The 12,991-nt window shown below is 37.0% G+C and overlaps 1 protein-coding gene across 1 annotated transcript in view; it reads right to left on the bottom strand.

Moving 5' to 3' along the window:
* NSUN3 (NOP2/Sun RNA methyltransferase 3) overlaps nucleotides 1–7,892 on the bottom strand; it is a 54,817-nt gene extending 46,925 nt beyond the window's left edge. Inside the window, exons 1-2 of the mRNA XM_046001539.1 lie at nucleotides 7,718–7,892; nucleotides 6,825–6,934 (exon numbers count right to left, since the gene is read on the bottom strand). Of these exons, the coding sequence (XP_045857495.1) occupies nucleotides 6,825–6,934; nucleotides 7,718–7,729 (122 nt within the window). The 5' untranslated portion in view covers nucleotides 7,730–7,892. The remainder of the gene's footprint in view (nucleotides 1–6,824; nucleotides 6,935–7,717) is intronic.
* Between the last annotated feature and the right edge of the window lie 5,099 nt (nucleotides 7,893–12,991).

Here is a 12,991-nt window from a genome sequence, read left to right on the forward strand (position 1 = left end):
AAATAACTTCCCTTCCCACCAACCCCCCTCCCCCAAACCTGGTCTCCATATATCCAGAGATGAATATTACCAAGGCCCATACTGAGTCAGGGTTAAAATCAACTATATTCCTGTTTTGTATTTTCACAAGGGCTGAGAAAAACCTTAAATAAGTGGGTAATAATTATACTTCACTATAGCGATGTCTCTCTTTTTGACTTCTATTTCTTTCTGAGTTATAGTCCCAAATCACTTAATCATCTATCTTCAAAAATAATCTTTAAATGATCTGTTAGTTGACAACTCAACTGGAGCTCCTTTACTTTTGCTAAAAGCAAAACTTGGAAATCACCTGACCTGTCACAAAGTATTTGTTGTCATTAGTCATTTATGTTTTCAACCCTTACAATGACATTCCAACAGTCTCTGACAGGCAGAGGTGTCATCACCCTGGAGAACTGCAATGTGGAAGAGTCAGGATAGTGAAAGTGTGTCCTCTTTTTGTAAAGTGGGAGAGAGACAAAAGAAAGGTAAGTTGAGAAAGGAGAATAAATACTCACTTAGGCACATAAGGATCAGAGTAACTTTGTGAAAGAGAATACATGAAAACTGAAAATCTGGAAGTTGATTGCTATAACTTGCCTGTGCACACATATCCTTTGAAAAAATTGTATAATGTATTATTTGGACAAGGTTATTGATGTTATTATTTTCATTCAACTTTTCTGTGACTATTCTTTTCTCTTAGTACTTATTCTACTCTCTAGTCTACCTTCCTATTAAATGATGAGGATAAAAAATCATTTTATCTAGGAATTGCTAAGCACAATTGGTATAACCTTGTCGATTACAAAACCAATTAAATTTTTATGGTTATAAAAATAAAAATCCATTTTACTGCTATTGGTATCCACTAGAGGGTGCTCATTCAATCATTTTAAAAGTCTGGTTTAGCATGAATCCATCATGCTAATCAGAGATTCTAATGATGAACTGACTGCCTCCTACTCTTTCTTGGCATTGTTTCTTTAGTGCTTCTCATAGAAGGCAATCTACATCCATATTTGTTATTCACAGTAGCTCAATTAGAAGTCCTAAGTGATGGTTTACGTTTCTGGTAGAGACCAACCGAAGGTGAAAATACTGCATACAAGGAATCCCTTATATCAGGAGACATGTGCATACACTCCCAGGGCTGGGACTCCACACCTGCATAGCAGCACACTGGGTAGAGGACAAAGATGGATTTTAGTATCACAGGCCTAGATTGGCCATTAAAATTGGTACTTTCTAATTTATGACTTTTAAAGGGGCTAAAAGTTACTACTTCATAGGGATTTGCACAAAGTAAGGTTAAATATTTGTGTAAAGCTAACATAAGGGACAAAACAGAAATAGAGAGCTCATTTCTGTTTTCCCCAACCATCCTACTCCATCTCATTCACAGATTCTGCTATGCAATCTGGCTGTATTTTCCCCCTCTATATATGAACTGTGTGAATTCTGGAGAAAAGTGTCTAATAAAGATTTCCAATTAATCCTCCCCTCATATACAATTGAGGACAGAATATATATAATCCATCTTTGTATACCCAGTGCTTAAAACAGTACTAAACAGTACTTGGTTTATGAACACTAAATTGTTAGTAAGTAGATGAATTGCTCAAGTCTTAAGATATTGGTTCTTCAAGACCCTCTCTTGTCAGAAAAGACAACTTAATAAGATTATGACAACACAATCTCGAAAGAATTACAATAGCTGTTATCAACAAAATTCAATGGAAACACAAGGCAGAACCCATTTTGTCTAGGATATATGGGTCAGGTTGATGGAGAATTGGTTAAAAACAGTAATAGTAATAAAAATAATGCTAACACATATCGAGGGCTTACTATATGTCAAATGATATTCTAAAATTTGCATATATATAAAATCATTTTATCTTCCCAAATTTTATGAATTAGATCCTATTTTACACGTAAAGATAGTGAGGGGCAGAGATGTTAAGTAACCTACCTAGGTCATATGTTACAAGATGCAAAGGCAGGATTTGAATGCATATTTTAACCACTGTACAGAGGGAAAAAGGAGAGGGTCATTCCTGGCAGAGGGAATAGCATACACAAGCCCAGAGGGATGAAGGATCTTGTCTAGTCATGCTAAGATATTTAGTCCAAACATAATACTGCAGACACTGGGGGGCAGAGGAAGCTTCTACTCCAGGAGTGGCACAATGGAATACGATGGTACTAAGAAGCAGCAGGACAGAGGGTAAGACAAACTCCCAAAGCTCCTCCAAATGTGAGCTCTGTTCCATTAGGCAAGTTAATTAGCCCCCATATGCTCAGCTTTCCTATCTGTAAAGTGTAAATAGTAACAACTATCTTAGAAGGCTGTACAGAGGATTATGTTAGTATTTGTAAAGTGATTAGAACACTGCCTAGCAGACAATGTCATAAAAGTGGTTACATATAAGCCAACAAATAAATACTAAAGGTAGGAGACTGTGAAAAGGGAAGACTGCAATATGCCAAATAAGAAATGATGCAAGCTTAACTAAACAGTAATAAAGCGGTTACAAATGAAATCCAAACGAAGAAATTTCTCAGGAACAAGCAAAAGCATTTGGTGGGCATTTAGATTATGATGGAGGCCGAGTAGTAGTGTATGGCAGTCCATAGTTTGGGAGCCGCCAAACTATCAAGGTCAGTCAAGTTAAGAGATACATGGTGCAGAGTACAGGAAAGTTCAAAGCAAGAAGCTTCCACGTGTGCTTTCCAGTGGAATCATGGGCAAGGACAACTCTTCCCTGCAACAATGTATGACCACATGTGTAAGAATACTGCCAAGTAGGAAGGCTCACCAAAAGCTTGGTGTCTAGATTTTAATGGGGCCCAGTCACACAAACATGATCAATTGGCTAATCTTTAGTTTCCAACTCCTCTGGAGGTCAGAGGTGGGAAGCCAAGCTGATACCATGGCCCACAGCCCCCACCATAAATCACAGTGTGGCTTTCCAGTGTGGCCCAACCCCTCAAGTAAACAAGGACACTCTTGGGCAGGACATTCTAGGGCTTAGAGATAACCTCCCAGTAGCTGAGGGCAAATGTCAGACTTATTTTTGATTAAGGCTCATTCCTTACCTTGAAGGTCTGGAGAAGAAAAGAGGAAACATATTGATAGTGATAACTTCAACAAGTGAGAAAAAATATGCAAGTGGCAAATGACAACACAGGTTTAGAAGGGAAAATAACATGCTTCTGAGATTGCCTAGTATCAAACTAAGTGAAGTTACCAGAAAACACTGAGAAGTATGGAACGAAGCTTAAAGAGAGGACTGCACAGCTTGAGATGGCAGCATAGTGAGGGAAGTTCAAAGTCATGCCATGAAAGGGCTTCCCTGAAAGATAAATAGGCAATGAGAGGAGCAAAATTTAAACTCACTGTAAACAACTTTAAAGAGCTAGTCAGAGAGTGACTTGTAAAAATGGTTATTACAAAAAAATAAAATTTAAATAAATACTCAATCTTCCCCATTATCTACATCTCTTAGATAAGAAAGGAAACTAAAATAAGTAAATCACTTTCCAGGTAGAAGACAAAAATGCACTCATCTTTCTCTGGAAGTAAATATACTCTGCAAGCATGACATTCCAAATAAAAGTTAAATATATATATATATTTGTTCTTACTTCCCCATGCCATCATCCATGTTCAGACTACTTTCTGAGCTCAGCCTTTATTTTGCCCATGGCAAATTTTGCACATTTATGCAAAACTTAAATCACCATGAAAATGCAACAAAAAGGTAGATGAAGCAGAAGGCACAGCTAATTAAATGGATTTGAGGTTCACTGCTCATTTAATGTAGAGTCAAACAATAACTTATAAATCTGAGCACATTAATAGAAAAAATAAATCATTACAGGGTATGGGTAGCCAGACTACTATAAAATCTGAAGACACTATCCCTTTAAAAAAAATTTTTTTTTAAATCACCCATGAATGTCTAATTACACCCAGGTGTGAGATTAGGAGTTAGGCAGTGGAAGTTCTTGAACCAGAAAGCCTAGATACAGATCCCTGCTCTGGCACTTATGTAAACTTGGGAAGTTACTTAAACGCCATGTGGTTTCATCATGTGAAAAATGGGAAAAAGCCTCAGAGCTTTGTTCTGAGGATCACATAAAGCCAATACTATCTGGTACATAATAAGCATGCAGAAGATTTGTGGTTGTCTGGCTACTCTATGTGAGTAACTTTACATACTAAAAATATAATGAATTTATTACACTCCACTATCATTCTTCTTTTTTCTCTGTGACAGAAGCTACCCATTTTAAAATCCAGTTTGGGGGGTGCCTGGGTGACTCAGTCGTTAAGGGTCTGTCTTTGGCTCAGGTCATTATCCCAGGGTCCTGGGATAGAGCCTTGCACTGGGCTCCCTGCTCAGCGGGAAGCCTGCTTCTCCCTCTCTGGCTCCCGCTCCCCCTGCTTGTGTTCCCTCTCTTGCTGTGTCTCTGTCAAATAAATCTTTTAAAAAGTAAATAAATAAAAATAAAAATCTAGTTTCGAAATAAAAACCACAACCACAAACTATTTTTTCATATTACAGTATTTACAAGTTTCTAAAACAGTACAATTTGTCCTGAAATTATCTCAGAACCACTTTATTATCAGTCAATACTTCATTTGTTTAAAAAAAATGCTTAAAGTTGTCCTTTTAAGTGAGAAAGCATTATTGAGTTTATCCAAAAGGAGATTAATAAGATAACAATGTGATTGAATCCATTGTCTATAGCTACATAACCCTTTTTTTTTCCTGAGCAGTATGTACTGGGCTTTCATCCCTCGCTTCAGAAGCAGTGCTCCCTCTTCTTTCAGCCTAAATTATCTAGTTCTTTTTGCTAGGATAACTCCTGTTAGGTCACCAAGGGCTGGTTTCTCCTCGGGTTTTTGCTGGCACCCTCAGTCTTTGCTAAGTAAGACAAGGTTCTCCTGCCTATTTCTATCAGGTATTTATGGAATTAATAGTTCATATAGTTTTAACCAGCCTCCTTATCCCCCATGAACACCAGACTGCAGGCAAACTGGATATGGGGACTGTCTTGCTCTTTATACTCCACAGGGCATGGAATATACTATATAAGAACTCAATGTAGGCAAGGGAAACAAAAGAAAAAATTGAACTACTAGGATTTCATCAAGATAAAAAGCTTCCGCACAGCCAAGGAAATAATCAATGAAACTAAAAGGCAACCTTTTAGAATGGGAGAAAATATTTTCCAATGACCTATCTGAGAAAGTCCAAAATATATATAGAACTTATCAAACTCAACACCCAAGAAACATTTAATCCAGTTAGGATATGGCAGAAGACATGAACAGACATTTTTCCAAAGACATACAGATGGCCAACAGGCACATGAAAAGATGCTCAACATCATTCAGCATCAGAGAAACACAAATCAAAACCACAATGAGATACCACCTCACACCTGTCAGAAAGGCTAAAATCAACAACTCAGGAAACAAGAGATATTGGTGAGGATGCAAAGAAAGGGGAACTGTTTTGCAGTGTTGGTGGGAACACAAACTGGGACAGCCACTCTGGGAAACAGCATGGAGGTTCCTCAAAAAGTTAAAAATAGAACTACCCTATGATCCAGCAATTGCACTACTTCAGGAATTTAACCAAAGGATACAAACCTACTGATCTGAAGGGGCATGGGCACCCTGATGTTTATAACAGCATTATCAACAATAGCCAAAGTATGGAAAGAGTCCAACTGCCCACCGACTGATGAATAAAGATGATATGGGGGGTGTGTGTGTATACACTATATACATATGTAATATTACTCAGTCATCAAAAAGAATGAAATCTTGCCATCTGCAATGATGGAACTAGAATGTATTATACTAAGCAAAGTAAGTCAGCCAGAGAAAGATAAATACCATATAATTTCACTTGTATGTGGAATTTAAGAAACAAAACAGATGACACAGGGAAGGGGAAAAAAAAAAGAGAGGAAAGCAAGTCATAAGACTTTTAACTATAGACAGACTGAGGGTTGCTGGAAAGGAGGTGAATGGGGGAGAAGCTAAATGGGTGATGGGCATTAGAAAGGGCACTTGTGCTGAGTACTGGTTGTTATATGCAGGTGATGAACCACTGAATTCTACTCCGGAAACCAATATGACACTATATGTTAACTAATTAGAATTTAAATAAAAATTGAAAAAGAAAAAAAAAACTTCAATGTAAAGAACCCATAGAATAACATTCTGACCAAAGGCAAAAGTCACTAAGCACTGAAATCAAACTTACCTCACTTACTTCTATGCACGAAAGATGTTTTCAATAATACGTTTAAAGAATTTGTGTGTGTGTGTGTGTGTGTTCAAATCATAGCGTGCCAAAAACACAGGGAAGAAATATATCCAAATAAAATGACTCTAGCTAAGACAGAGCTGTGCCAGCTTTAAAGACTAATTATCTTCTGAATTTTCGAAACTAGTCAAATACCCTCAAAAGTTTTAAGGTTTTTCTGTTACAGTATAATTAATTTTGTCAAATTGGTGGGCATTCCTGTCTCAAAAATTAAGACAATTTCACAAGGCAAGGCTCTAACAACTTTTTCCTTACTATTACTACAAAGTTTTCTTTCTCCCCTTTTCATTTTCCTATGATTCCATCTATTTCTTCAGTTCTTCCCTTTAGTCTCTGTAGGAAAAGGGCACCCAGATTTAGATTTTTATCTTTTATCCTCAAGCTCCCCTCCCCCAAAAAGGGTTTATTTCCTGTTCTATCATAAAGCATCACGAGATGAATTATACTAACCTTACTGTATTCCAGGCATCTCCAAGTTCTTTGGAATACTGTTTCTCAAAATGATCCAATACAACTCTGCAAATCTGTTTTGCAAGCTTTCCCTCTGACTTTGCTTTCAGCTATGATGATAAGAAAACGTTGCTGACACAATCTGATATTACAAATTTATTAAACTTCAAATTAGCAGGTTTTTTCTTAAATGTTTTATGATTATTAGTTCTTTCAAGGAAGCATTACCTCAAATATAACAACACTGTATTTATGAAAAAAAAAAAAGGGCTTTTTCAAATAATGATTGCTCATATGTAAAGTAAAGGTTAAAGGCTTTGTGGCGTTTAAAAAAGTGGCCTTAACAGAAGCTGCGTCAAAGAAACAAAATTAAGCGACTCTAGGTACTAACATTTGGGGAAACTGAGTGAGAAGACTATAGAAATTAGTATTATCTTTGCAACTTTCTTGTAAAATTATTCTAAAATTAAAAGGTTACTTCGGGGGGGGGGGGGAAGTCGCTCGCTTCCTGTGTATACTTCCTTGCAATTCTATTTCATTTACGCATCCAAAGTTTAGCGAGGTATTACCATGTAATACTGTTCTAGGGTTCCAGGATAAAGCAGTCAGTTTGCTATCCTGAGGAGCTTGCATTCTGCTCAAAGCTGAACGGAGCAGGTATTCAGCTCTGCAGGATGGACTGCAAACAAGTTACGTGGGGGCACAGCTGAGTCTTGGGAGAAAACAACAGAGAACGCTCAAGAGAAAGCGCTCGAGCATCACACTAGGGCCCTGAACTGTGAAGCCAGAGAAGCCAAAGGCTCTCGAAGTTCCCCCATCCCGACCCCCTCCTTCGCCACCTCGGCCCGCAAAGTGATTCAGTCAGAGGCTCCCAGTCGAGTGCCAGCCCTCACCCGGGTCAACATTATCCCGCCGCGAGATGCCAGACAAGAGATCTACACGACCCAGCACTTAAAACCTCCAGGAAACCAAAAGCACAGCTTCACATCCGAGATTCACCCACTTGCACTTCTATCCCTCGCTTTTCCGGTTCAACTTCCCGCGAGATACTGCTTTGCCCTCCTAGTCGAAATCTTGCCAAAAGTGGTGTAGGTCCCGCGAGAGGCACGAGCGCGCAAAGTTACTTCCGCCGGCGCTGGTGGAGGCGGTGCTTACTACCGAGGGCGCCGCTTGACCCTTGGGCGGAGCCTTGAGTGGCTGGAAGCTTCAAGTGAAGCGTTTCACTGAAAAGAAGCTGCTGTGTGCTTGTGGCTCAGTAAAAAAAAAAATGTTAATTTGTATTAGGTTTTGTATAATGACCATTGTTCTAAAATGTTCTCAGAGGCTAAGCTAGATACTGAATTAATCCATCAAATTTGATAAGCTCCCTTTTAGCTCAGATATTCAGAACTAAGGGTAATAGGGATGATATGATGAAGAAATAAGGCATGTATTTCCTAGAGATGGACAATGGGGATAATCTCTCTTTTAACGGAGAGGGTTAAATGTTTAACTGAAATACAGTAAAGCACTTAGCACAAAGGATAGGAAACAGTAAACGCCTAAATGTTGCTGCTGCTGTGGATTATTTTTACTATCATGATCTTCAAGATTATGATCATCACATTCTGATACCAAATGCCTGAAGACCAAAAGGACCCTACACAGTAGCCTCCCACCCACCTTTACTAAGGGCAGTGTTACATGTGCTGAGGAAAGTATTACACCCATTCTAATGGGAGCAGCACTTTATTTGCTCTTTTAGTGTTACTTTTTATTTCCTCCCTTGTAACAGCAATCAGCAATTCATCAAGAAATCAATGCTTCATATGGTCCGTGATATTTAGTTAAAATCATCATTTTGAGACCTTTGATGCTCAAAATATCAGTATAGGCATATACCATAGGTACAGATCTTAAAACCATGTAGAAAGAAAAAAATCATCAATAATGTGATTTGAAGCTTAATACATTTACTTACTCAACTTGCCCAGTAATCTAAAAATAAATTTAGATTTGGTGCAAAAGAAAATAAAGTATTAAGGAGTGAAGTGATTAAATGCATGAAGTTTGTTGGTTGTTTAAAGTCATTAGTGTACCTTTCAGCCTCTATACATAAGAGATTATATTTTTTTCTGTGTTCATTTCAGAATGTTGCATTTATTGAATTAATATGGTAGTATATTTGCAAAGTAGACATTTAAAAGACTTTTAAGGAGATAGAAATCATATACACTATATTTCTATTAGGGAAAGGGGATGTGTAATCCTTGGAAAGAGGTCCTATTGGTTCTATTATATAATTTTTGAATTTTCTATTTTCCAATGTTTCTATTTACCAATTTTAAATAAGCTAATGCATACTGATGAAAATGGAAAATCAAAAGCCTATGAGAATGAAAATTGAACATAATGCCACTAGAGATCGTACTGACATCTTGATGTATTCCTCTAGTTTTACGCATTTTCAAGTTTGATCAAACAGTACATATAATGTATCCTGCTATTATAAGCATTTTCTTATATTAAAAATTCTTCATATATAACTTTCTAAAAGTTGCATAGTATTCCAAGGTATGGAGGTTACTATACTAGCTTACCTTCTTACTATTGATAAACATGTTTGCTCATCATTCTTTCCATGTCTGATAATCTTACAATTTTTATTATATTCTTAGTTTGAATAGGTTTCAAATTGTACTATTTATGTTTCTTTTGTAAATTACCACCTCATCATGTCCACTTATATATAGATGTCTTAGTGCTATTTTTATTTATATTAGAGATGTTAACCATATAACATTTTCAAGTGCCTTCCCACTTTTTTCTTACAACTCTTTAAATGTAAAAATATATTAAAATTTTATGCAGTAGGGGCGCCTGGGTGGCTCAGGTCATGATTTCCGGGTCCTGGGATTGAGCCCCGGATTGGGCTCTCTGCTCAGCAGAGAGCCTGCTTCCTCCTCTCTCTCTGCCTGCCTCTCTGCCTACTTGTGATTTCTGTCAAATAAATAAATAAATCTTTAAAAAAAAATTTATGCAGTAAATTTTTTTATTTTGTAATTGATTCCATTACTTTTTGGCTTGGAAATTGCTTCTCACAGAGGCAAGCAATTATTTGTTTCTTTCTCCTTTTTTTTTTCTTTACAGTTTGAGCTTTAATACCTAACTGATTAATCTATCTAGAATCAATATTAATGTATCATGAGAATGTTAGTGGATTTCCCCTACCAAATACCTACTAAAGAATAAACAAAGGTTCACACTTTATTTTAAAAATAGAAACTGTTACCAGACTTGTTTTAAACCATGGCAGATATAATTTGAGCTGACACCAACACCAGAAGTTGTATTTTATTATTATTATTACTATTGCATTAAAGAATAAAGCAGCTTAATATGTACTTAAACGGGGCAGGAAAAGAATTTTTATAACCTAAGCAATTTTATTGTGAAGTCATTTGATATAAGAAGTGTTTCAAGATAAGAATACTTTATAGACATCTATGCATTTTATGAATTTTCATATTTACATAAAACATTCATATTCATGTGGAGGTTTATGTGCCAAAAAGATAAAGACAGGCTTTACAGCAGAACAATCCACCATCAAGAGACCATTCGCTCCTTAAAATGAATGACAGGAAAACACAACAGAGAAATCCACCATCAAAGCAAGAGAACAAAGCTTAGTTACAGGCAGTCTTGAACTATCATTTCCAGAGAATAGCTTATTAGCTGAGGCTCTCATTTTATTATTTTAGGCCTCCAAAGTGGTGTGTACAAACTCTATCATAGAATCCAATGGGACTGGGAAGTAAATATAACTTGTATTTTTATTCAATTTTATCAAATCTTAAAAAAAAAAAAACACCTTAGGGGAAGGTATATGTACAAAGTGCAGTAGAATATGTGTGTTAATTATGAGCTGAAACTTATCCCCTCAAAATTCACATACTGAAGCCCTAAGTCCTCATACCTGCGAATATGACTGTATTTAGAAAGTCTTCCCAGAGGTGATTAAATTAAAAAGGACCTTTAGGGTGGGTCCTAATCTCTTCTGACTAGTATCCTTATAAAAAGAGGAAATTTAAACCGTGAGACACTAGGGATAAACACATACAGTGGAAAGACCACAGGATGAAACAGGGAGAAGCTGGCCATCTATAAGCCAAGGAGAGGAGTTTCAGAAGAAACCGGTCCTGCCAATAAGGTTCCAGGTTGATCCTGGACTTCCAGACTTCAGGGATGTGAGAAAATTAATTCCTGTTGTTTGATCCACCCAGTCTTTGGTAGTATCATGTGGCAGATCTACCAAACTAAATACAATACTTAAATATCACTGGAAAAGTTATATTATAAAAATCTAGAGACCACTGATTCATTTACCTAGGTCATAAATTCTGTTTACTAATTAGCACACAGAATTTACAACTCGGGCTCTAAACAAGCAAATAATTTTCTTCCTATTTTTCCTTCAATTATAAGCTGATTCCCTTCATCAAAGAAAATTCATTTCTGATTTCCTATTTCTTTCCCCCCAAAAAACAGGTTTCCATGAAGCTAAAGGATTAGTTATTTTGATAGTTTGTAATCATATATGTATATATATATTTTTTAGATTTTACTTATTTATTTGAGAGAGAGAAAGCAAGAGAGATCACAGAGGGAGAGGAAGAAGCAAACTTACCACTGACTGAGTGGAGGTCCTATGTGGGGCTCAATCCCAGGACCCTGAGATCATGACCTGAGCCAAAGGCAAACTGAGCTGAAGGCAGATGCTTAACTTAGCCTCCAAGGTGCCCCTCTAATCATACTTTAATGTAAGTCTTCAAATATCTAAATTTGTTCTTTGGATCAGCTGAAATATATTTGTTGATAAATAGTATTAGCAGAATCTCAGTTGCAAAGTCTACTCCACTTAGTGAAAAACTTAAGTATCAAAGCCAAAGATAATAAAGTTTATAAGCTACAGCTTTATTTGTATAAGCAGTTTCACTTTCGATAAGGTTTTGACACCAAAAAGTATTAAGTTTCTTCAGTGCAGAATGGGAAAAATTGAGTAACATGAATAGCATACCATATAGAACCAAGTAGCAAATAAAATAAATTATCATAATAAACAAATACTTAGAGATCAGCTGCAAAAAAAAAAAGGCATATTCTACAGATAATTTTTATGGGCTATTCAAAACACATTTTACAGGAGCGCCTGGGTGGCTCAGTTAGTTGAGAGTCTGACTCTTAGTTTTGGCTCAAGTCATGATCTCATGACTCCTGCAACTTAGCCCAGTGAAGGGCTCAGTACTCAATGCAAGGAGTCTATTTCCTCCTTCTCCCTCTCCCTCTGCCCTCCAGATCTGCTCATGTGCATGTTCTCTCTCAAATAAATAAAATCTTAAAAAAAAAAAAAAGTTTTACATAATAAGTCCTTTGTTTCACACTGTAAAGACCGTTTAATTTAAAGCTTGCGGAAAGCATAGCACTTAATTTTTACAAAATTATGCTTGATTCTCCCATCATAAAAGCAGCAAAATTTGGGGGCACCTGGGTGGCTCAGTTGGTTAAGCATCTGCCTTCGGCTCAAGTCATAATCCCAGGACCCTGGGCCTTGGACTGTGGGATCAAGGCCCACGTCAGGCTCTCTGCTCAGCAGAGTCTGCTTCTCCCTCTCCCTCTGCCTGCCGTTCCCCCTGCTTGTGCTCTCTCTGTGTTTCAAATAAATAAAATCTTTAAAAAAATAAAGTAAGCAAAATTTTTAAAACTTACTTGAAAAATTGAGGAAAACACACAACCAATGACTAAAAAATTCATTATTTAATATCAATTACATGCAATATTGTATGCATGTTATATATGCCTTTTGGCCATGTAGAATTATCTTTTAAATAAGTAAAAATATATATCTTTGGGTAAGCAATTTTAAGAAAAGACAGACATTCCATCATCTAGGATCATGAGGTGATATATTTTTAGTTGCCTTTAAAAATGACAGTATTCCTGGTGCGTCTGGGTGGCTCAGTGAGTTAAAGCCTCTGCCTTCGGCTCATGTTGTGATCCCAGGGTCCTGGGATAGAGCCCCGCATTGGGCTCTCTGCTCAGCAGGGAGCCTGCTTCCCTTCCTCTCTCTCTGCCTGCCTCTCAGCCTACCTGTGATCTCTGTCTGTCAGATAAATAAATAAAATCTC

This window comes from Meles meles, chromosome 4, assembly GCF_922984935.1.
Source record: "Meles meles chromosome 4, mMelMel3.1 paternal haplotype, whole genome shotgun sequence".
Classification (NCBI taxonomy): Eukaryota; Metazoa; Chordata; class Mammalia; order Carnivora; family Mustelidae; genus Meles; species Meles meles.